Raw genomic sequence first — 26,996 nt, forward strand, 5'->3', positions numbered from 1 at the left:
CACTAAAGTGAATGATTGTTCAGGGAAGTAGGTGGCTAGAAAAAAGAATGAGGTCATAGGATAAAGGGGTTGGTGTGTTCAGTTTTGGTCTATCCCTTTTGTGCTTGCAATTAAATGAAGCTGTAGAAATTGTGAGTGTAACTAATTGCTGGGTGAAAATGCCCATGGAAATTGTGTCTTGTTTGCCTGGCCTGTTTTCTGTCAATACTACTCTCAAGCTTTCTTTGTGGGTGGCAGTGGGCAGGAGTATAGCCAGAGGAAGGGAACTTCTCTTTAACTGTCCTGATGGAAATTTCTTTGCTTGACCATTTATGGTGAAGCAACTAGGGGTTTTGTCCTGCTCTTAAATTCTATTGAGAAGTTAAGGTTGAGTACATTTGAGTCAACATTATTTCTTCACATCAAGAGCTATCCAAATAGTGGTTCTTTTTTTCCCTTTTGTTTTGGTGGGGGACAGTACTAGAGTACAGGTACATAGGTGCTCTACTACGTGAAATATATCTCCAGCCCCTTTTGCTTTATTTTTAGAATAGGATCTTCGGTTTCATCCAGCTTGCCTGGGCCACAATCCTCTTTTTACACTTCTGCCATAGCTAGAATGTCTAGTACACACTACGCTCAATTTTTACTAGTTGTCATGGGATATGGAGAACGTCTAGACTGGCCTCAAACTCTGCCTCTGCCTCCTGAGTAGCTGGGATCAGAGGCATGAAACACTGCATGTGGCCTCTCATAGAGATTTCTTTTTTACTTGCAACACAACACATACCCTTATAGTACTGAAAGACACAAAGTATACACTGCAAAGGGACTGTATATTTTATTTCCTGTCCAGCTATAGGTTTCCTTCTAAATGAAGAAGAAAAAGAATCGAGCAATAAGTTTCTTCTCAAAAATTTAAATTTTTTTCCTAAAGGTAATATACCACAGGGATTACAGTTACATAATCTTTTTTAACAATGTCACCCCTTCCCTCACTCTCTCCAAGTTTTTCTTTCCCATCTCCACGCATAGCTCTCATAGTTTTCCTTCATGAAGCATTCCATTTAAAAGTAAAGTTTGAAAATTCACATTAAACAACATGAAAGATTTCCATGCACATTCCAACATACTTTCAAATATTCAAAGAACACAGTCTTATACTATGCATGTCATATTCTCTGCTACCCAATTCTCATTCTCCTCCATCTATATTTTGCATGAAGGTCTGGACCTCTTAAGCCAGAGCTATCAACAGAAGTTAAGAGCTTATCAGTATTGTTGGGAAAGGTCCAGATTTTGTAATATAAAGCATAGTCACAAACCTGGTACCAGTGGCTCCTACCTGTAATCCAACTGGGCAAAAAGTTTACTAGACCAATAGCTGAGAGAAGTAGCGCAGGTATGGCATCCCAGTTATCTGAGAGGTGGAAATTTTGTCTAGGCAAAATTTGTCAGACCACCATCTCAAAAAAAACCCCACTAAAAAACAAAGCAAAACAGTTGGGCATGGTAACATCCACCAGTCCTTTCACCTACAGTGAAATCATAAACAGAAGGATAGGATCATGGTCCAGGCTGGCCCAGATAAAATGCAAGACTCTATGTCAAAAATAATCATGGTAGAAAGGACTAGAAGTGTGACACAACGAGCAAAATGCCTGAGTTAGCAAGTGCAAAGCCCTGTGTTCAAACCTCAGTACCAACAACAGGAACAACAACGCAACCACATAGAAAATGCCCATAACAACAACAAAAACTATATATGGAATGTCTCAGGGAGTGCTACAGATAACAAATGTTCGGTAATATTTCAGCAGAAGAATTAAACTCTATCTTTACAAGAAGAATTAAATGAAATCTTTAGGTGTTATACATGCATTTTTTCTTCTATCTATATTTTTTGCGAAAGTTAACTTTCACAGAAAAAAGTGGATAGAAACAAGATACAAATGAGGATTACTTTTCCCTCCTTAATCTGAATACATCCTCCTTTTGTGTCTTGTTTTGTTTTGTTTTGAGAGAAGGTCTCTCCATGTTGCTCAGCCTGGCCTCAAAATCCTTGGACTCAAGTGATCATACCATTCCAGCATCTGCAGTAGCCAGGACTATAAGCATGCACCACTGTTCTCAGACTTTCTTTCTTTTGGGAGCATGATCTGGGTTTCATATCCTTTTCTGTAAGTGCTTCATACTTCTGTACAGTACTGAATTAATTCTGAGCTTTACTAAGTAGTGTTCAGTATAATTTCTAGTTTTACAGACAAGGTAGGTGAGGTACAGAGATGTACCCTTTTTCAGGCAGTGAGTATATAGTAGAACTAGGAGTCAAACCTTGCAGTCTAGCTCTACTACTGTGCTATAACACCTATTTTACTTTTATTTATATCATGAAGTACTTGCCAATATGACTCATTATTATAGTTCATGATCCTTTTCTTGTATGTGCTCCCATTGTAAACACTTAAAATCCTTTGGGACTTAGTCAGTATGTAGCTAAATAAGATACATGTAAACAAACATTTAAAGTATATGTTATTTCTCAGAAAGGCAGTGCTAGAATTTTAATTTTTTTTGTCAGTCATTTGGCTTGAGCTCTGAGCCTAGGCGCTCTCCCTCTGCTCTTCAGCTCAAGGTAAGTGCTCTACCACTTGAGCCATAACACCCCTTCTAGTTTTCTGGTGGTTTATTGGAGATAAGTGTCTCATGGTCTTTCCTGCCTGGGCTGGCTTTGAACTGCGATCCTCAGATCTCAGCCTCCTGAGTAGCTGGGATTACAGGTATGAGCCATTGGGCTCAGGTTTAAAAAATATTTTTAAATGAATGTTACTGGTTATGTTGTCATTTACCTTCATGTAAAATTTATAATCTCAATAATAACCTGACATTCGATTTGTAATGTGGAACCAGATCCCAAAAGTTGGTTCAAACTTCTGACACTAATAATGTTAATGGACCTCTTTAAGACCTTCCATTCCTACTTTTTGGTCTACATCTAGTTATCCATCTCTTTCTTCCTTGTGTTCCATACAGATTACTGTTGTTCTGGAACAAATTTAAAACTCTGCCTCCCTCTCCAAATGTTCCTTTTGTTCATTCCATTCCAGACTCGGTATATACCCACCCCTACACCTCACAGCTTTGTTGGACTCTCAGCTATCCCTCAAATATCTATCCTGAGTTTTGTCTTTAAGTATTTACCAGCCTTTAATCATCTCATCATCTTCTTATCCAACTCCATCTTAGATGTGCTCTCATTTGAAAGCCAATAATTTCACTTCATGTTCTTTAACCATAGGATGATATGGCTATCTAATATCTCTATGGGCCTTCTTCCTCACCATCCTGGACTGTACACTTCTTACAGTTTGAGACTCATTTGAAATTATGACTCAAAGACAAATCCAAATAAATATTTTTTAAGAAAGAGAATAGAAGTGGCGGCAATTATGAGTACTTTTTTCCTCTCTCCCCCTTTCTTTTTCCCTTCACCTCTAGTGTTCCCTCAGTTACATTTCTGTGATTATTTATGGTTTCCTAAACTGGTTGCCATCAGTGGCTTTGGTAAAGAGCTATGTCTTAATTTTACACTTCCATGCACTCTCTTTGAACTGAAAATGGAAAGACATTGATTACCTCTTTCAAAAAGTGAACAACACATGGAATAAACATGAGGAAGTTATTATTGAGTCAATTAGTTTTCTATTCTAGTTCTTGGGCCTTGTTAAACATCTGGATTTGACTTGCTCATATTTGGTTTGTATTTTATTTTTCCCTACAGACAAATATTTATCATTACTTAATGTAGCAATTTTTTTAAAAGAACTAGTTCTTCTGATTGGTCATGATTTTCCCCTGGGTTCTTGTGATACTTTCTTTAATCAAATTATCTTGAAGCAATTGGTTGGTTAGCTTATAAGTATCATCCCACCATTCTTCTGTAACTGAAATTCTGCCTAGGTGCAGTGCTTTTATTCATTTAATTTCATCAGTTACTTTGTTATGGTTTGACACACCATGTACAAGTCCAGAGGTTCTCTCATAAACATTATTACTAGTATTCACTCTTCATCTATATACCAAAACACATGTGGAACTTTCTAAGGAAAAAAGATTGTTTCGTTCATTTACCCACTTGTCTTCTAATACAAATGTCGGTGTGGATATATAGATTTCAGCTAAAAATTATTTTTAAAATCACCACAAACTTAATGCCACCTAAGAATATCTTCTGAAGAAGAGTTAGGTAAATTCACTACAAATGATTTCTGCCCATAAAACCTTCAGTGTCCATAAGTTTCTTAGTTTGATTTTCAGCACCTCTGTGCTCTCTGTCCTATGGATCTTACTTTACTGAAACTTTCTTCTGTTCTATGGATCTTACTTTACTGAAACTTTCTTCTAATATTCTGTGTTTCACTCAAAATGTAAGCCATTTTGGCCTACATATAGCCCTTAAATTTTGATAATTCTAAAGTTGCTCTTGTGCCTAAAGTGCCCCATCCCCCTTCTCTCATTAATTTAGATGTGGTGGAATTATACCATATTCTCAGTACTTGGCCAGGTGAGCAAATTTCTGATGGCCCCATGTTAAGATGATCTCATTGTCCTCAAAACTCCTTACAGTAATTCTGTATCTGCTTGAAACTTATTTTTCATGCTTTTATTTTGCTATTAGATTCTGACTTTGAGGACAAGACAGATTATATTCTATTCATTCTTTTTATACATTTAAAGCATTATGTAGCAACTACAAAGAAAAGTATGAGTTAAGTATAATACATAAAGCCCAGGGTTTGATTCCTCAGTATCATATCAACAGAAAAAGCAGGAAGTAGAGCTGTGGCTCAAGTGGTAGAGTGCTACCCTTGAACAAAAGAAGCTCAGGGGGCTGTGAAGGTGTTTCAGTGGTACAGTGTTTGCCTCGCATGCATGAGGCCCTGGGTTTGATTCTTCACCACAACATAAGCATACAAAGCCAGAAATGGCACTGTGGCTCAAGTGGTAGAGTGCTAGTTTTGAGCGGAAGAGCTGAGAGACAGTGCCCAGGCCCAGAGTTGAGGCCACATAACAGACAAAAAAAAAAAAAAAAAAAAAGAAGAAGAAGCAGCAGCAGCTCAGGGACACTGCCCAGGCCCAGAGTTCAAGTCCCAGGATTTGCAAAACCAATGCTCAAAATAGCTCAAACCAACTTGCTAAGTTAAATGAATGTACTAAATTCAGAAGTCAGCTCCTACTAGTTCCATTAGATTGTCTCTATTAATTAACTTTAGTTCCTAAAATGTTTTTACTTTAAGCAGGTTTATATTTTAATTTCAGTGAAGCATTTGATGACTCTCCTCAGTATAGTTTTCTCATCCTGCAAAGCCTGGAAAGCATATTAGAGACAAAAATAGTGTTCATTTTGATTTTCAAGATCTTCCACTAAGTAATCTCAGAATTCAGTTAAGGTTTTCTTTGTGCCTAGAGGAGAATACTTCTCTAGAGTTTGATTTTCTTTTTTTCTCCACTGCACTGAGCCATTCCAAAACCCTCTGAAGATGGTAAGTAACTGAGAAATTGGGGCCATTTGCACTTCAACTGATTTTGTTCTGAAAAACAGCTATTTAACAGTTGGAAATAAGATATATTTTTGTGAATAGTAAATTCCCTAGGGGAAACCAGAGTATCCTATCTCTGATTTAGTATGTGCTAAGTTATGGACAGTTATCTTGAGTGATGTCGTAAAATTATCTCAAAAAAGCAGACTGATTTTAATCTATTCTGATCTTAAAATTGGTAATGCCATATGTATTTCATAAAAAGTAAATGGGATAGAGGAGGTAGAGTGCTGTTACAACTTTGCCAAAGTTGAAAATCTGAGGCAGCATAGGAGAAAGAGACCTGAATTTTATACCAGGCACGAGCCCACAGAACTATAAACAAAATTCCTCAACAGAGTTCTATGTAAAGCAAGTTATCCATAAGGTAATGTTTATGTAATTAGCAGTAGTGAGCCACAATAAATGGCTAAACTTTATGATATATTTTCTCAGAAAAAGTTGTGTCTTCCTGAAGGACTTAGCTGACACATGCATTAAATAAAATTTCAATGCTTTATTGAGCATAGAGGTGTGTGATTTTGTAAATATATAAGGCACTCTATAAACAAATTTTGTTGAATTTGTAGAAGCTTAAATGATTTAATCAGGGATTTTCTCTACACAAATAATTTCCTTATTTTCAAATATCCAAAATTGCTTTTGCCAGAAAAAGACAAAATGCTAGTTTCCTATTATAAAAACTCATCAAACCTAACCATATAATTAGGTTCTACAAAACTCAGAAAATATAATAATGCAAGCTATATACGTGACACAGTATTGTGATTAAGATCATGAATTCTGGAGTTGGAATTCTAACACCTACTACTAGCTGGGTGACCTTCATTTAATTAATTATCCTGACTTTGACATTACTCATGTGTATAATGGAGTTATAATGTTACCTTCCTCATGAAGTTGTTCTGGGTGTTCAATAAGTTAATTTATGTAACATATTTGGCATAGAAAATTCTGTGTATGTGTGTGTGTCTTGAACTCAGGGCCTGGGCACTCTCCCTATGCTTTTTGTGCTTAGAACTAGTGGTCTACCACTTGAACCACAACTACACTTCTGGCTTTCTGATGGTTTATTGGGGATAAAAGACTCATAGACTTTCCTACCTGGGCTAACTTTGAACCATGATCCTTAGATCTCAGCCTCCTGAGAAGCTCAGATTATAGGTTTGAGCCATTAGCTTAGAAATTCTTAGTGTTAGGTTATCATTGTCATCATCAAAGGAAAGAAAGATGAAAAAGTTTAAAAAATTTCAAGCCAGGCGCTGGTGGCTCATGCCTGTAATCCTAGCTACTCAGGAGGCTGAGATCTGAGGATCACAGTTCAAAGCCAGCCTGGACAGGAAAGTCCATGAGACTCTTAGCTCCAATAAACCACTCAGAAAACCAGAACTGGTGCAGTGGCTCAAGCGGTAGAGCACTAGCCTTGAGCTGAACAGCAGAGGGACAGCATTCAGGCCCAGAGTTCAAGCCCTATGACCGATAAAAAAAAAAAAAAAGAATTTCAAATTGCCTGTCTAAATGGAAATATAAGAAATAATTTCCTTTATTTACAGTATGTCAGAAATAGAATGAAGTTAAAGATTTCCTAATTCACATATCTCTCTGTGAGGTAAACAAAGCTCATAGAGATGACATGAGACTAATATCACACATCTAAACAGAAGTATAACTAAGAATAAAGTCCAGGGTTCTTGATTTCCTAGGAATCTTTTTGCTATATCTTGATAGTAAGACCACCCTAGTCATAGCTTAAATTAGTCAATTACCAGCAATGTGAGGCTGAGCTACAGAGATCAGTGAGCTAAAAGAGCCACTGTTCATTGAATTTAATGATTTCAACATCAGAAATTTATGTAACTCATATACAGATAAGAGACATTGAAAAATTTGGATTCTAACGTATTTAAACACTCATACACATTCATTGATTCACAATTACATTGTATACTTCCCATAGTAGAGCAAATGACTATGTGCAGGATGAATTTTCTTCAGTCCTCTCTAGAGCTAGATGTTACTGACTTCTTATATTAGGCATTCATCCATCATCTTACCTAATTCTGTAGACTTCTAGGGAGCATGGGGCTTTATTTTAACAATTGTTTCAAAATTATATTTAGATAGGTTTCACCACTTATAATTCACATAAATTCATACTGCTGTACTTTAAACTCATGCTAGTCAATAATGTGTGCCTTCATCTGTTTGGCTAATTAAGCTATTATCTTAATGTTTTACTTTTTGAGGGTATTCTGTGTGTCTTACAATATTTCCATGAGAGTTGTTTGGAAAAACCCTTGTTTGTTTGGATGATTAATGCTAATAATGAAGGCTCAAGTACAGTCTAAAAAAAGCAAGTATGCAATTAATGTACCTGCTTTCCAAATATTAAAACATTAAATAATCTATTATTTTAGTACCATCCTAGTCTTTGTTCAAGTACACTAATTTTCCCTTTAAATATGTATGATCACAATGGCTGAATAAACTTTGCCTATAGTGGCACTAGTAAGTGTGATCATGTGTAATCTGTGTATGAACACACTGTGGAGCTTATTTGGGTTAATAGATGTAAGTTTAGAGAATTTTATAAATTTTTAAAATTCTTATAAAAGTTAGTGCTCTTCTTGGCTAGTAAAGTTCACCATGTTTCATTTGCAGATGCAATTAGATTTGAATTGGTTAGATGGAGGAGAGAGGTACAATGTGTAGGACACTTTTAGGTGCCACCTGTGTGTACAACCGTCCTCTCTCACTGATACTAGTACCTCCCCAGACAAAAACAGATAAATTAATTGTAACTTTGAGCCATAATCACTTTTATGCATTGCTGATACATGGATAATTGGAATAGCCCTTTGGGAAATCAATTGGGCAGCAGCTGTTAAAATAAATAATGTGCATAATCTATGCCTCAGCAGTCCTTCTTTTTTGTGAAATTTCAGAGAATCACTTACATTGTACAAGAAAGCTCATGGAATCATAGTAGAAATTTAGAAGATATTGAAACCTTGATCAGTAAGGAAATGAATAAGCTAGCTACCAAACAACATTATGGAATACTATTAATTTTAAATAATGAACCAAGACACATATCTAGAATGTAATACAAAAGATACTGTTGGCATTGAGTTGTGGAATAATGAACAAATATTGCTCTTTATACATACATACTTATATAGAAATACAATGTAAAGAAGGTTAATTCTGGGTTAAGAATGTATATAGATAAAGTAGCCATTCCTTTTCTTTTTGTCTCTTTTTTTTTATTGCGAAAATACTGTACAAAGGGGTTACAATTACATGGGCAAGATAATGAGTACATTTCTTATCAAGCATTGTAGCCACCTCCTTTGTTTCCCCTTCCCATCCCTTCCCATCCTCCCCCCCACCCCTACTAAATCCTCCTCCCCCCCCCCACCACAGCACGACTATGTTTACTGCAGCATTATTTACCATAGCTAAGATATGGAACCAACCCAGATGCCCCTCACTAAATGAATGGATCAAGAAAATGTGGTATATATACACAATGGAATTCTGTGCCTCCATCAGAAAGACTGACATTGCCCCATTTGTTAGGAAATGGAAAGACTTGGAAAAAATTATATTAAGTGAAGTAAGCCAGGCCCAAAGAAACATAGGTCCCATGGTTTCCCTTTCTTTTCTTATAAGTACTGTGTACTAACTGATTGCACCACTGGAGTTTCACACCTTTATTTTCTGACTTCCTGAATCTGCTACTCTTGGATACCTGGGCCACATCCACTGGTACAAGGTTTTATTGGTAGAATGGAAGAATACGTATTGTTTAGTCTATACTCTGTAATTTTCTGTGTTTAAGAGATTATCCTTGTGTATCATCCCCAAATCTGGGAACATATTCAGAGACCCCAAACCTACATTACAGCTGTAATGTAATGTAGCCAGGGGTGGGGGAATGGGGCAAAATATAACAAATTGAGTAGCAGCAAAAAATGAATGAAGATGACTTTACATTTTGAATAAGTTCATATTAAGAACACATGGTGGCACACATCTGTAGTCCAAACGCACTTTGGAGGACAAGGCAGAAATGATCACAACTTCAAGCCAGCCTGGGATGCATAGTAAGATATTGTCTCAAAATAAATAAAATTGAAAAGGCAGAGCCTGATAGCTCATATTTGTAACCTTAACTAATCAGAAAGCAAAATTTGGAAGGATGATGCTTTGAGGCCAAAAAGTTAATGAGACCCCATCTCAACAAATAAGTAGTGGGCCTCACTGTAATCCTAGCTATGTGGGACTCACACATAGGAAGACTGTGATATAAGGCTAGCCTGGAGAAAAAAAAGCAAGATCCTTATTTGAAAACTATCTTTGGGGCATGGCTCAAGAAGTACAGCACCTGTATAACTAGAGTGATACCTTGAACTCTAGCTCCAGAGCCACAAAAAATGGAAAAAGATAGAAGGAAGGAGAGAAAGAAGGAAGGAAGGAGAGAAGGAAAGAAGGAAGGAGAGAAGGAAAGAAGGAAGGAAGGAAGGAAGGAAGGAAGGAAGGAAGGAAGGAAGGAAGGAAGGAAGGAAGGAAGGAAGGAAGGGAGAAAGAATCATGTTACACTTACATTGTAGTTAGGCTTGTGTGTATGAGATGTTTTCCTTATAAATTTGTGATTCTGATTTTTAATGTTTGTCTTGTTAGAATTTTTTTTTTCTCTGGGAAAATATCCTAGACTCATGTCAATAGGTTCTAAATTACAATAAAATATGAAAACACTGAATAATTTTATCAACCCTGCACACTAGACTTGAAGATGCCACTTAATGTTAGAAGCCCTGGGTTTCATCCCTAGCACCACCCCAAAACAAAAGCAAAACAAAACTGTCTAAATTACTAATGTAGCATTTTGGCTATGAGGGGAGATATGAGCAATATAGCATGATTAGTAGAGAGAACATTTTAGCTGATTATTAAAATCATATTCTTTCACTTTTTTTTTTTTTTTTTGCTGGATGTGGGGCCTGAACTGTGGACCTAGGTGCTGTCCCTCAGCTCTTCAGCTCAAGGCTAGTGCTCTACTACTTGAGCCACAGTACCACTTCCAGCTTTTTCTGCTTATGTGGTGCTGAGGAATTGAACCCAGGGCCTCATGCATGCAAGGCAAGCACTCTGCCACTGAGCCACCTTCCCAGCCCATATTCTTTCACTTTTATGGATCAGGTTTTTTGTTTTGTTTTATTTATTTTTTTTGGCTTGAACTAAGGGCCTGGACCCTGTCCCTGAGCTCTTTTGCTCAAGGTTAGCATTCCACCATTTTAAGCCACAATGCCACTTCTGGCTTTTGAGTAGTTAATTGGAGATAAGAGTCACCCAGGTACTTTTCTGTTGGGCTGGCTTTGAACTATGATCCTCAGATCTCAGCCTGCTGAGGTTAGTTTTACAGGCATGAGCCACTGGCACCTGGCTTATGGATCAGTTTTTAAATTCTAGAGCTTACTCCTTGAAATTAAACTAGAGTCAGATCAAACAAACCTCATGGTTGAGTCAGCTTGAAGTAATTTAAGTGCAAGAGTCTTAGTCAATTTTCAAAGGTGGTTTCCTGTATTAGCTTGATAATTTTTTAATATTTTTGCTTGATAAAAATTGTACTAATTGGAATGTATATAGTAAAGTTGGGATGTGTATTAGCAGATTTCTCAGAGACCAGTGAAATATTACAACCTAACAGTACAAGGATGAAGTACTGCTGCCAAAGTGAAAATTTGCTTCAAAGCTTGCAAAATTAGCCAGCCATGAGCTTTTCAGAGAGATGGGTGTCATTACAAAATGTGTTATGTTGCCAGACACTTATTGGCTTATGCTATAATCCTAGCTACTCAGGAGGCTGAAATCTGAGGATCAATGTTCAAAACCAGCCCAGGCAGACAAATCGGAGAAATTCAGCAAAAAGCTGAATTGAAGCTGTGGCTCAAAGTGGTGGAGTGCCAGCCTTGAATAAAATACCCAGGCGAGAGCACAAGGCCTTTGAGTTTAAAGCCCACTCACTACACACACACACACACACACACACACACACACACACACACACACGACTATGTAATGCTTTTATTACTTACTAATATTAAAATAAAGAAAGTAATACTTCAGGATTGTAACATGTACAAAGGATGCTGGCTGAATAACAATGTCTGAATTTTTTCTCTCTCTACAGGAACTCCATTCTCCAACTTTGAAAATATCTACTTGTGCCCCAAGCACTCTACATATAACGCAAAGTGCCGAACAGGTAAAGGAAGTTATGGATTAAATTAGATTTGTTTTCCCTCCTTTTTATGGAACTCTTATTTATATGTGTAACAATCTAGGCCCTCCTAAGTCTTTAAATATTCACAAAATATCAGAACCTCGAAACAAAAGAGCTGATTCTCACGTATCAGCTCAGCTCACTAGAAGAATACAAAACAGGTATATGTATCAGATTTTCCAGATTCATTGCTTTACTCAATCCAATTGTTTTTAGTTCAAGTACAGTTTAATTTTAGCCATGAACCTCCAAGTAAGTATGACTACTTTAAGGATTCTTGATTTGAACACAAATCAAGTATGTAGATCTTGGACTGTTTGAGAAACAGAGTTTTTGAGTACTTTCAAGTCTACATTCAGAGGGAACATTTTATAGGGTCAAAACTTTTCATAGGCATATGATTCAAAAGACACATGGTGTCTATCTCCCTTAGCCTTTGATGGCTGAATAATCCTACTTTTAGCTTTTTTTTCCTGTGTCAGTCCTAGGGCTTAAATTCAGGGCCTGGGTGCTGTTCCTGAGCTTTTTTTTTTGCTCAAGGTTAGCATTCCACCACTTGAGACACAGCTCCACTTTTGGCTTTATAGTGTTTAATTGAAGATAAGAGTCTAATGGACTTTGCTGCCTAGGCTGGCTTTGAACCACAATCCTAAGATTGCAGCCTCCTGAGTAGGTAGGATTAAACTCTTGAGCCACTTGTGCCTGCCATGCCTTATTTTTTAACCTAAACATGATGTCTAAATATATATATATATATACATAATATACTATTGATGTTACTAATATGTTATTAATAAATATGTGTTTAATTAGTTTCTATATTTCAAACTAAATTCTAACAAAACAAAGATAAAACACATGGTTTTTAGTTATGTGAGAGGAGAGTACTGGAGTGTGGAATTTAGAAGATCAGAGGGAGGAAAGTGCTATTTTTAGAAAATGCACCCAGATGAAGTTCCAGGGTGTGAACATGGATAGGGTGGAAACACGTGGGAAAAACTGGTTTCTAGAACTTGAGCATAGTAGGGAAATGTGATATTATTCAGAATGGATTAGAAGATTATCAAAGAGAAGTTTTCCTACCATTTCACAATTTGACTTACACTACAACTAGATCAAATAAAATCGAGCATTCACTGAAGCAACTGTTTGTTGAGTGCCAAATCTGTGCCAATGTTAGACATAGAAAAATAAGACTCAGTCAGTATTCTCAAAAAGCACTCAGACCAGAACAGCATTTATAACTTAGGTAACAAAACCATAGGGTGGTGAAATAAATGCTGCACTCAACTTAGAAATGGAGCCCTGCAGGGCCATCAAGGTAGAATTGCCTCAGAAAAATAAGTTCATATACCTCAGGGTTCATTCTGTTCAAATCCAGCTAGACAATTGCATCAACTGCTATTTTTTCCTAATGAAAGGCTTTCAATTGAGTTCACTATGAGTTTTATTTTTGGTAATAAAAATATGTATTTATTGTAGAAAATTTAAAACTATAAAACAATATGTTAACCAAAATCACTCACAAATCTCTACCTTACCCAAAGCTACTACACTTAACGCTTTGTGTTTCCCTTTATTCACACACACATTTAAGATCATACCAGATTTACAGTTTTTTAAATTTTCTCTTTTAGCTTTATGTGTGATGAACTCTATTCATATAAAATTGAATTATTCAGGATTCAAGATTATTTTTACTGTATGACCTTGCTATAACACTCCTGGGCATCTACCCAAAAGGATGTAAGTCTTTACAAAATAGAGATACCTGAACAACTGTATTTATAGTAACACTATTCATAAAAGCCAAAATATTGTATCAGCTTATATGCTCCTTAACTGATGAATAGATAAAGGATAGGTAGTATACATATATAATGGAGTATTATTCAGTCATAAAAAGAAAAAAACAGCAAAAGATATAAATGCATAAGGTAATCAATGATTTGAGCCTCTACTATAGGCTGCTACCCTGGGATAGTAGCAGGAGCAAAGCCTTCCCTTTGAAGGACACCAGTTGGCCAAAGGAGAAGCTGGAGATATATAAGCTCATGGTCTAGCATGGAATCCACTCCATATGGCATACTCCTTGGAGAACACCAAGTTATTGCCCATCACTGTTGCTATAGTGACAACTTGTAGCTAACCACCACCCTTGCCATGTAGAGTGGGTGTGATTGATTATGCAGTGGAGATCCATTGTTTCTAAGAAAAGCAGAGGAGGAAAGAGACTCAAGCTGTAAATGATATTAGCAGTTTTGATATGGAACTTGTATAATAAAAATATGACCTAAGCTCCATCATTTTCTGTAAGATTTCTTCTAAGAGATTTCATAAAGAAATGGACTTAGGAAAATGGAAGAGAGAGGGAATTTTGCAATGCCTATCTTAAGTCAGATGTTATATAGTGATAGAGAACCTTGCTAGAATCTCAAATTCCAAAATTCTGAGTAGGAGCAGGGATGTAAATGGGATTTTTAGAGGCGAATTTAGGGACTGGACTTAAATAAGCTTCAAAATGCAAGGTGCATTAGCATAATGGTTTGGTTCTAGTAAAGTGCCCCCAAACAGTGGAAATTCTGCTCACATCCTAGTGGGTTAAGAAGAGTGCAACAAATATACATTAGACATAAAACAAAGAAAAAGGAAAAATAAATGGTTAAAATCCAGTCCTCTGTTCTATTATCTATCTATCTATCTATCTATCTATCTATCTATCTATCTATCTATCTATCTATCTATCTATCTATCTATCTATCTATCTATCTATCTATCTATCCTGGGGCTTGAACTCAGGCTGGACATGTTCCTGAGCTTTTGTGTTCAGGCTAGTGTTTTAACAAGAGTCAGCTCCACTTCTTGTTTCTTGTGGTTAATTGGAGATCTCAGCTCCGGGAGGAGTTAGGATTGCAGGCATGAGCCACTGGCACCTAGTTTGTTTTATTTTAGTATTGCTTTAGAATTTTTTTGTCAAAAATATATTTCTAGTAAATAAATACAAAGAAGGGTGAAGTATTGGAAATCCTAATGTTTTTATGGTTTAAGGAAGACTAAAACTACCTTATTTTTCTAATGTCTTATTGAATAACTGGGTCTTTTGTGCCAAGCAATTTCTGGATAGTTCTATCATGAACTTACAATAAAGTGTTGGTTCATGTGCATTATTTTACTTGCAAAGTACAAAGAAAGAGAATGTATAATAAAATCAAAATAAAATGTGAAAAAAGAAAGCATGGTGACAGTATACCACAAAATGACTATAACACAGGTACTTACCACAGTGTTGACCATACAACACCTTTTCATAGTATTTTTTTTTCAAGAAAAATGTGTTAGATTTTAAGACCATGTAACATCATGAAATGACTTTCTTTTACACTGAAAATGGCTTCCTGTCATTATTATTGTCACTCAGTCACTAAATAACTATAATTACAGGTATCTTTTTAATATTTTCTTCACAGGAACTCCATTCTCCAACAGTAAAAGTTACCACATACCCACAGACCACTATTAGAAGATACATAGTACAAAATCCTGAACAGGTAAGATCTCACAAAAACTTTCAAACAGCATGCATTTCCTTACAAATTGACAGCTCATATTACAGGGGTGAATCAGTTATCAGATCTTCAAAATTATATTATTGAACTTCCTTTTAGTTATAAGGTAAATTTCTAATCATTAGTTAATAAATTTCTAATATTAGTTAATATGTCATCTATAGTTTCAAATAACCCTCCTCTTGTACATTCTGATTCAGAGATGGAACAGTTCAAACAGCTTGGAAAATTCTAGGGTCATAAACACTTTCTATGTTTTTAACCCCACCCTTGTACTACAAGGATATTTATGTACTTTGAACCAAAGAGAAAAGGGACAAAGTTCTTTCAAAGAGCACTCATAAAAACTTTATCAACTGTTATATCAAGAGGTGGAGATTTTAGACCATTTAGATTTGCCTTTGAGATATGGGCTAGAAAGTAGTAAATTAAAGGGCAAAAATTCAAAATGGTTGTCATGTTTTTATTGTCTATGGTGTTTGTGAACAGACATACTAGAAATGAATTATTTAGAGAATGACATTATTATTTTACTTCCTAAGATATATAACCCCCCATTCACAAAGTAGGATATTATTTTCAGTCTCATTTTGAGGCGAAAATTAGGAAAACTTTTTTTTTCCCACAGTAGTGGATACGTACAAGTGCACACATGTATACACACACACACACACACACACACACACACACACACACACCTTTAGATGCAACAGGAATTCTATGAGGTTCTAAGGGTATCAGTTTCACAAAAAGAATGTGCTCTAGATAGGGATATGGCATTCTTGGCTTTGCTCTATATTTCTCTACTATTATATATGTCCAGGATTGGAACAGGTAGATGATTGCTTTGGACATTTGCTTGAGTTATCAATTTGTGCAAACAATGAAATTTGATGTGCTTATAGCAAAAGCAGTTGCTTGCTTTTTCTTTAGCAGAAGCAAATACTTAAGCCACAAAGGAGGTTAAAGAATCTGTGTGTGTGTGTGTGTGTGTGTGTGTGTGTGTGTGTGTGTGTGCGCGCATATATGTGTGTGTCCCTTCCCTCCATATTTTTAAAAAGGGAGTCTTGCTATGCTACTAAGACTTACTATGCTACTGGGCTCAAGTGAACCTGCCTTAGCCTCTGTGTAGTAGCTAGTATCATAGTCATACATCATGTCTAACTAAAGTAGATTTTTTTTGTCATTTGATCAAATGGACTTTACACTTCCTTCATCTTTCTTTTCTTTTTTTTTGCTTTCTCTCATACATTAATTGGGGAATATACTTATGGTAACATATGGTTCCTCTGACTTTCAAGGAGTAAATTGCAGGGAACACTTTTTTATTGTGTTAAGAATTGTTCCATTTGCCTTGTATCTACCCAGAGATTTAAACATCATTTGGGCTCTAATCAATCAGTGCTTTAATGTGATTTTTGTGTGAGTCTGTATTTATTAATTAATGAGACAATGAAAATTTAATATATATTGTATATATACTCCAAGCTTGACAGCCTATATGGTGTATTCTACTTAATCGTAAAAAAGGTGAGGCTACAGAAGCTGATAAAGTAGTTATTTATCCAGAGAGTATTTATTAACCGCTTACTATGTACCAGAAATTGCCCTAAGAGCTTGGAATAGAACAGTGAAGAAACCTAAGATCTCAAACTTCTTGAAACTTAAGTTCTTTTTATTTTTCTTTCAGTCATGGAGCTTGAACTTAGTGCTGTCCCTGAGCTCTTTTGCTCAAGGCTAGCACTCTATTACTTGACTTCCACCTCCAGTTTTCTGGTGGTTAATTGAAGACTCTCACAGACTTTTTTGCCCAGGCCAGCTTTAAATTGTGATCCTCAGATCTCAGCCTCCAAATTAGCTAGGAATACAGGCTTGAGGCACCAGCTCCCGATTTAAGTTCTTAACTCTTGCAAAAATATTTCCAAGTGACAAAACTTTGAACTAAAATTGACAAGAGCTAGGAAACTGGAGAGCAAATTAAAAACAGTGGATCATGTAGATGAATTTTAGTCCCTACAGACATACCATGTATCCCCTTCCTCACTATGTACTCACGAAGGTAGGAAAATTAGAAGTATGAATGCAGTATAGTGCATAGTAGAAACACAGAGCTTGCCTCTGTAAATACTCCTTCTTACACAGACTGTATTAACTACAGTTTCTCAGAAGCCCAGCAGAGAATTGAAGAAAAGGATTCATTTTAAAGCTTTAACTATTTACTGAGGAATAAAATACATTTAAAGTCTAATGGTTTGTGAACAGAAATAATAGAACTTATTTGCAAAGCAGCTTGAAAATTCTGTCTAGATATATTCCACTATTTTATTTCTAAATATACTCCTTTTGTGTTTGGTATTCTAAATTCTCTCCCCGCTTAACCCCAGAGAAGTTTCTAGTTTATTTACAATATTTATAATAAGCTGAGCCTCCTAAATGGGAACTTTATCCTCTGTCACCTGGTCTAATCTTTATTTTTCTTCCCTGTAAGTAAACCTATTTCAATCTTACTTCTCTCTTTATGATTTCCTTCTATCTCTGTTCACCCTTTTCAGCCCCTTTTTTCTTGGTTCTTCCTGATCTTCATTATTCTCTATATGTCATGATTTTAGTCAAAGGAATTACGTATTCTGGTTGATTACTTGATCCAAAAATGAAGAATATATTTTTGCTCTATTGATAGATAGAATCAATTGATATTTGTCAGTTTCATCCATTTTACAGTTGTGAAGCTCCTACTATGGAGAGGACATTCTACAGCTTTCAGATTGAAACAAGAAAATAAGATATCTTTCCCAAATCAATAACGCTTAGGGAAATGAAAAGGAGATAAGATATGTCCACAAATAGTTATATAAGTACATGGTGGGATGAATGACAGATGCCATGAGAAATATACATATAAAAGTCTTACTGGAATTCAAGTATTGAGCATAACGCATTTATTTGGGGAAGGGAGATATCAAGGAAAGATTGCCATGACATTTAAAGTAATGTTATGTTAACTTTTTTGATCATCCTTCCCTAATAAGGAAACTATTTAAACAAATGTGACTTTCTCAAGCCTTTTCAAATTCTTGTCTCTTTTCTGAGAGTTGTTCCAGAGTTAGCTGTAACAAGATTTGTTGTTATTGGACATGGAGATTGAAAGAAAGAAAGTCAAATATGACCCTAATATTTGCCTGAGACACTGGTAGAATTGTGGCTCAATTAAAAAGATTAGGAAGAGATGGGGAGGAGAAGCTTGTTTGGGAAAAGGGAAGATGGTGAAATCTGTTTAAAATAGTGTGATATAAGATGCATAAAAACATGATGCCAAATATATAGTTAAAATGTGTTAGAGAAATGTCTTATTTGAGACAGAGACAAGAGTGTTAATCCCCTTAAAATTATCAGCAAAGATACAAGATTGAATGAGATCACTGTGGGATAATGGAGAGCCTTAAGACCAGAATTTTGAGAAATATTTATTTTAATGGAACAGAAAGAAGGAGTTATCAGAGAAACATGTGTAACAGAGTACTTGAAACAAACAGAAAGGAAATGTTAACTTGCTCAACAGACCAACAGGTTAGGGAAAATGAGGTTTGAGAATAGGGTTGGCAATTAAGAAAGTGATAATGATAATTGAAACAGAACAGTTTCAGTATGGAGGTGGCAAACTCCAGATACAAGAAGTTAATGGGTGAGTGTATTTTGAAAAGTATGTTAGTCAAAGCAAGGAGAGATATGCCAGTAGCTGAAGAAGAAAATAGAATGTTGGAGACCCTAGAAAATTGGAAATAGAAGGAAAAGACTACTAATAAAGAATAAGATGCAACAGAGAAAAGAGACACGAGAGCATAGGATTCCAGATATATATATATATATATATATATATATATATATATATATATATATATATATATATATATATATATATATATATATATATATAGAGAGAGAGAGAGAGAGAGAGAGAGAGAGAGAGAGAGAGAGAGAGAGAGAGAGAGAGAGAGAGAGAGAGAAGTAAATTTGGGACAAAACCAAGAGCATGTCATTCTTCTTAATGAGATGGTAGGTTTAAAACCTGAAGAGAGATTTGAGCTTTTGAGAACTACAGAAGTATCACATTCAGTACATTATCTTTCTACATAAGTAAAAGGACAGAGAGGAATATGAGTACAGAAGGTTGGAGAAAATGAACAGATTTGTAACCACAGCTATAGAGAATTTTATTGAGAATGTGATGGATGCAAGGATGATCACAAAGGATGGAAGGTATACCTGAAATCTGATAGTTTGAACTTGAAAGAAACATAACTTTTTTCTTTTAAAAAAATTTCTCTACAGCATAGCTGTGTGGCCTGGGAATAGAAAAGGACATCTTAGGGATTACATATTTCATTACATGTGAGAAATACTGCCAGAGGTTCTAAAAGTAACAATTAAAATGATAAGGTCAGTCATTTTGAAAACACCTGTTCATTTTTAGGGTGGATTTGGCACTGAATCAAATGCACAGATTGAGCAAAAGAAGCTACCAGAAGAGTGAAACTCCCTAGCTGCTCATTTGTTGACAAATATAAAACTTCTAATTAACATTGTTTTGCTGATCCTTTACTATGATTTATTCATGTTAGTATTTGTTTTTACCTTTTTACAGATCTGGGTGAAATAATAATATTTTAAATTTGGAGGGTTTTAAAAAATGTCATTTCAAATAAAACCAAAATATATTCTAAGAAGAACTAATACTGTTAATGTTTAAACACCATCTTCTTTTGTTAAAAACAGTGACATGCCAGGTGCCTGGAGCTTTCATATGTAATTCTAGCTACTCAGGAGGCTGAGATGTGAGAATTGTGGTTCAATGTCATCCTGGGCAGGAAAGCCCATGAATCTCTTGTCTCCACAAAAAGCCAGATGGAGGGCTGTGGTTTAAGTGGTAAAGCACTAGCCTTTTGCCAAAAGCTTAGGGATTGTGCCCAGGTCCTGAGTTCAATATTCAGGACCAGCATAAAACAAACAAAAACCAGTTACAGTACTGCAATATTTATAATGAACTTTATTTCATGGAGAAGACATTTTCCTTTTTGTGCTATTTGTTTTACTACAGATTAGAAGATACTCAAATCCTTAAAGGCTCAGCTCAGTTCATTCCTTCTCACCCAATCATCGGCACATTTCCTATAGTGTATTCAAAATTGATAAAGCTCCTCCCTCAGATAAGCCTATTTTTATATATTTTAAACCTAGGTATCTTAGAAACACTAGAATAACATTCTCAAAAGTTATTTTCAATATAGCATATACTACTATTATTACAATACTATATTATTTTCAAAACAAAGTTATTTTCAGGTACTTGTACAAAGAGGTTGCAGTTCCACAAGTCATGTTAAGACTATAGTGAACTTTGATCAATGACACCCCTTACATTCTTTTCCCTTATCCCTCTCCCATCTCTTACCCCCAAGTTATATAGTTCAAGTTTCACATAATATACATTAAATATAAGGACTGCATTTGTTCACCCTTTCTCTCTCCTTTTGCGTGTGCCTCTCCTCTCACTGTTATAAGGACTGCATTTGCTCACCATTTTTCTCTCCTTTTGCGTGTGCCTCTCCTCTCACTGTTTCAGCTTCTTGGTATTCATTTGTTAAATAGTTCATTAGTTTTTTTCAGAGTCAATACTATATTATTAAGATGACACTTGTACATTAAAGTTAAAGATTAAGAGTAGTGGAAATACACTATTTTACTTGATACCTTGTACTACTATCCCTTGCATAAACCCAGTGAACATAGGAGGAGGTTAATGACTTATCTAAATAAGTCATCTATATGTGATAGATAATGGAGGAAGAATGTTTTTAGGTCATTTTTATGACTTCATAACTTTTTTCTGCTAGAAATGCTTCCATTGTTTTTAATAGTTAAATGGATTTATAGTAGTCAAAATCCAATCCACTTTGTAATTACTACTTGTTGGCCTCTGGACCAATTTTACATTTGTCTTCTTACTGCTTCCTGAAAATTTCTCCTTTTGACTTCCTTTTTTTTAATTCCTTATTGTTCTTTTATTATTTATTTATTTGTTGGTTGGTTTTGTCAGTCGTGGGGCCTGAACTCTGGGCCTGGGAGCTGTCCCTCAGCTCTTCAGCTCAAGGGTAGCGCTCTCCCACTTGAGCCACAGGGCCACTTCTGGCTTTTTCTGCTTATGTGGTGCTGAGGAATTGAACCCAGGGCCTCTTGCATGCAAGAAAAGCATTCTACCACTGAGCCACCTTCCCAGCCCCTCTCCTTTTGACTTTTATGTTACTTTTTTTCTTGATTTTCAGTGAATGTCATGTATGTTAAAGGGATTGCTATACGTTATAGATAATATGAATAATATGAATCAGACTTAAGACTCATTGAAGCACATAAACTCAATAATGCCTCAGTTTCTGATTTTGGTAGCATTGTCTATCTAGCATGCCTCTCAATTTCAAGATCTTAGAGTGATTTCTGAAATGGATTGTTCGTGATTATTAAGATCATATCGTACCTAGTCTGATCGCTCATACTTTTTCCCCCTTTAATCTTCCTGATGTATTGGACCTTTTTTGTGCCTGTCCTGGGGCTTGAACTCAAGGTCTGGGCACTGTCTCTGAGTTTTATTGCTCAAGGCTACCACTTTGGCCACAACTCCACTTCCAGCTTTTTGGTGATTGATTAGAGATAAGAGCCTCACAAACTTCTAACCACAGTCCTCAGATCTGACTCTAATGAGTAGCTAAGATTACAGGTGTGAGCCACTGGCACTGGTGATATGCCCTTTTTTGAAATACCTAAAAATCTTTCTGTGTACAGAACTATTTTTTATCTGCCAGGTATGATTTCTTACAATTTTCCAAACTTGGTGACTTGGATTTTTTTTTTCTGGAGGCACAAGGACTTGGACTCAGCTTGCCAGGCAAGAACTCTACTACTTGAACAACACCTCTACCCTTTTTTTAGTTATTTTTCAAATAGGGCTTTGAACTTCCGTTTACGATTGCCCTTCAACCATGATCTTCCTATCTCTCCTTCCCATGTAGCTGGGAGTGCAAGTGTGAGCCTTGAATTTGTTTCTTTTATTTGGAATATCATTTTTTTTCATGTCTTTATATTAAAAGAACAGATTAGCATTCTATTGTTTTTTTTTTGTTGTTGTTTTTTTTTTTTTTTGTGGGTCGTGGGGCTTGAGCTCTGCCTGAGCGCTGTCCCTGTGCTCTTCAACTCAAGGCGAGCACTCTACCGCTTGAGCCACAGTGCCACTTCCGGTTTTTTTGAGTGGTTTATTGGAGATAAAAGTCTCACAGACTTTCCTGCCCAGCTGGATTTGAACCTCAATCCTCAGATCTCAGCCTCCTGAGTAGCTAGGATTATAGGCGTGAGCCACCAGCACTCGGCCTAGCATTCTTTCAAATGCCATCTGAGTCATGTATCCTATCTGAGCACTTCCTGATAGAACTTAGGTTTGCCTCCTCTGAAGGCCATCTTATACGTCTTTCCTTTATCCTGTTATTAGAACCTGCCACTTTCTACCTTGTATTACAGATATTTGTTTGCATATATTATCCACACTAGGGACTGGTGAAATTTCTGTTGTAAAGGACCACATGATAAAAAATGTTAGGCTTTACTAGCCACATAGGGCTTCCGAATCTCTTTTGTTTATATTTCAAATCTTAAAAAAATCTAAATATCATTCTTATCTTGAAAACACTATAAAAAATCTGTCTTCCATAGTTTAATGAGTACTGATCAAGATTAAATGTGCCTGATAGTAGGTCTGATTTATGTTTCTATGCCTCATAGCACTTAGCAAAATACAGTATGTGTACTAAGTACTCAAACATACGTTACATGATCTTACATAAACAGCAAGGAGGATTTTTAAAAATAAAAACAAACTCAAATAAACTGTAGGGGAATTTTTCTAAATAAATCTCATTCTCAGATTCAGCTGTTCATAATCAGTCAAATGTATTCACTTTTGTTTGTTTTAACACAGTATCCAGAAACCATTCACCAAGACTTATAATGAATACACTTTAGTTCAAGTTTGATTACCAGAAGCATATAGTTTTTCCTTCAGAATGTCTTCTCAATAACCAGCATTTTAGTTCACTTGGAGTAAGGGTATTTACAATAACAGAAAATAAAAATCCTAGTATATTTTGTTGGTCAATTGTAAAAATGTTCCTAAAACATTATTTGGTAATAATCTTGGCCATTTTGGCTACTATATAATTCTCATGTATTAAAAAATAGAAATTGAATCAGCTTTTGTTCTGTGACACATTAATAGGCAAACAACCCCAGACCTCACTACATAATAAACAAATGAAAACCAAAAGAGATGAAAATAAATTCTCATTACATTTATTTTAGCCTCTTGATTTGATTCTCATTAGACATTCTCTGATTTCATTCAGATCTTGAATATGTCTTTAGCCTTCATTTCATTGGCTGAGATCTTCTAAGTACTTGGTTAATCCTACAGTAATTTAGTTGATTATATGGAGATACAGTGGTACTTACAGCTTCTAGTCTGTTCTCAGCATTCAAAACATATGTTGTTCTGAGCCATATTCTTGATTATGATCATAGGTATGAATTGTATACGTCAAGGACAATAAAGTTCTAAAAAAAGGAAAACCTTTAATCTACTTTATGGCTTAATAGTGCTTAGTTATATTTGTTTTGCATTTCTCTGATGATACTTTTGTATAGAAAGAAATCTGTCAGTGAACCCAATTTAAATGATGTTGACCTCATGCTTATCTATCTTAGATGAAACTTATTAAGAACAGAACAAAAATGTTATCTTGCCTATCTCCAAAAGCCCCAATAGGAGATTTTTCTATAAAATGGACTACTTTAATTATTATTTTTTATAACTGCCAAGCTTAGTGTAGGATTATTCCACTTTTCTCCTAAAATCTGCTACTACTTCAGAGTGTATTAAAGATGGGATATTAACTTGAATTAATGCTCCTCAAAGTAAAATGTGCTCTTTACTGTCTTACAGGAACCACTGTCTCCATTTCTAAGAGGAAGCAATTTCTTCCCAGGCAATAATGTTATTTATGAGAAAACAATAAGAAAGGTGGAGAAGTTGAATATGGATCAAGTAAGTATTATCTGTTTATAAATGTGTTGCATATGTGTGAAATTTTGGATTATGAATATTTTAGTAGAACTCAAAGGTTCTTCAGTTGTCAAGTACTAGGCAAGACCCCTATGAATGGTAATGGCATGATTTCTATAGCTTTTATTGCCTTTAACACTTTCATATTTATGTTATCATATAAAATATTATAGTTCCTGTTTCACTGTATGGGTAACTGAAGTTTCTATGTGAAGTCACATAGAAACTGAATGGCAGAATCTGGATTTAATATAAATAGCTCCATGCCTTATATCTTTCCTTTGAAACTATTCCTGCAATAGTAATAATTTGTTCAGTTTCTTTTACAAAAATTAAGATAAATTTTAAAGGAGTGATATGCATATATACAGATAATTATATATGTCTATATGTACATATACAGATAAGTACACACACACACACACACACACACACACACACACACACAGGTAAGTAAAATGTTGTACTGTGAAAGATAAAGAAGACTAAATTTTTGTTGTTTTAGCCAGTCCTGGGCTTGAACTCAGGGCCTAGGCACTGTCCTTGAGCTTCTTTTGCTCAAGGCTAGCACTCTGCCACTTGAGCCACAGCGCCACTTCCAGCTTTTTCTGAGTATGTGATACTGAGGAATTAAACCCAGGGCTTAGTGCATCCTAGGCAAGCACTCTACTACTAAGCCATGTTCCCATCCCAAGAAGACGAAATTTTTGAATCACATTTTAACAATGTCATTAACCTTAATTGAGAGATGAAGCATATAGTACAAAACTGCATCAGGACCATGGTCATTGAATGTTCTTTATGTAATTTTTACTGTACATTGCTCTTCTCCCTGGATACAAATATGTGCATCTAGCTGAAGCTTAGATTGTCTCTTGAACATTTTTTATGCCAGTCCTGGGCTTGAACTCAGGGCCTGAGTACTGTCCTTGAGCTTTTTTGTTCTCAAGGCTACTGTTCTACAACTTCCTACTTTTTGGTAGTTGATTGGCAATAAGAGTCTTACAGACTTTCCTGAGCAGGCTAGCACTGAATCTCAATCCTCAGATCTTAATCTCCTGAGAAACTAGGATTACGAGTGTGACTCATTGGATCCTGGCTTTTGAGCATTTTTGAGCTAAAGCAATGCATCATATTTTCTCATAAACTGGATGTTTCTTTCTTTGTGCATGTGTGTGTGTGTGTGTGTGTGTGTGTGTGTGTGTGTGTGTGTGTGTGTGTGTGTGTGTGTGTGTATGTGTGTAGTGCTGGAGATGGAACCCAGCAGATACATCCCCAGTTCTAAAGTGGGTGGTTTCAAACAACACAAATTCATCATCTCAGTTTTGGAAGCTAGAAATCTGAAATCATGGTGTATTAGGATCACAATACTTCTGAATCCCCCAGCAGGGAAATACATTCTATACTTGTCTCCTAGCTTCTGCTAGCCTCAGGCTTCCTTGGCTAATCCCTTGTTTTCACAAAACATCCCTCATATGGGCCTTCACATTGGCATCCTTCTGTGTATATCCAACTGCCTCCCTCATTTTGATGGTCCTGGAGCTTAAACTCGGGGCCTGGGTGCTATCCTATCCCTGAGCTGCATTTTTGCTCAGGGCCAATGCTCTACCACTTGAGCCACAGCTCTATTTCTGGCCACTATGCAGCCTCCTCCCCTTGCTCCTCCTCCTCCTCCCCTTCCTCCTCCTCCCCTTGCTACTCCTCCTCCTCTCCTTCCTTTCCTCCTCCCCCTCCCCCTCCTTTTTGTAATTCACTGGATGGAGATCATTGTCTGCAAACTTTCTTATCCAGGCTGGCTCAGAACTGCGATCCTCAGATCTCAGCCTCCTGAGTTGCTAGGATTACAAGTATGAGCCACTGACATCAGTCATATGGAATTAATGCTCAGCCTAGTAACTTCACTTTTTAAATTTATTATATCTTTCTGAATTACTGGAGGTTCTAATCTCAATGTTATTTTTGAGAAGATAATTTAACACATGATTACAATTACATAATGCCAATCAGTTTGGATAGTAAAGTCATTTTCTCATATACAAATTAAATAAACAACTGATTTTAGGTTACTTCTTGGCATAAGAACTAATTTATTTATATATTTATTTATTCATTCATTACTTATTGTACCAGTTCTGGGGCTTGAACTCAGGGCCTGAGCTCTGTCCCTATGCATTTTTTGCTCAAGGCTAACATGCTACCACTTGAGCCTCACCTCTGCTTCCAGCTTTTTGTAAGTTAATTGGAGATAAGGGTCTCATGTACTTTCCTGCCCTGGTTGGCCTCAAACCAGCATCCTCAGAACTCAGCCTCCTGAGTAGCTAAGATTTCAGGCATGAGTCACTAGCACCCAACTTGAATTTTGTTGTTTTTATTTTATTTTATTTTATTTTATTTTTGTCAGT

At 36.0% G+C, this 26,996-nt stretch overlaps 1 protein-coding gene across 2 annotated transcripts in view; it reads left to right on the forward strand.

Moving 5' to 3' along the window:
* Pof1b (POF1B actin binding protein) overlaps positions 1-26,996 on the forward strand; it is a 79,831-nt gene that overhangs the window by 4,224 nt on the left and 48,611 nt on the right. For both annotated transcript variants that reach the window (XR_011376055.1, XM_070040110.1), the window contains exons 3-5: positions 11,776-11,850; positions 15,336-15,416; positions 24,475-24,576. Coding sequence is in view for 1 of the 2 variants with exons in the window: in XM_070040110.1 (XP_069896211.1) it covers positions 11,776-11,850; positions 15,336-15,416; positions 24,475-24,576 (258 nt within the window). In the remaining variant the exon portion in view is untranslated. The remainder of the gene's footprint in view (positions 1-11,775; positions 11,851-15,335; positions 15,417-24,474; positions 24,577-26,996) is intronic.

Source organism: Dipodomys merriami, unplaced genomic scaffold, assembly GCF_024711535.1.
Source record: "Dipodomys merriami isolate MVZ:Mamm:240054 unplaced genomic scaffold, mDipMer1.0.p SCAF_3, whole genome shotgun sequence".
Lineage (NCBI taxonomy): Eukaryota > Metazoa > Chordata > Mammalia > Rodentia > Heteromyidae > Dipodomys > Dipodomys merriami.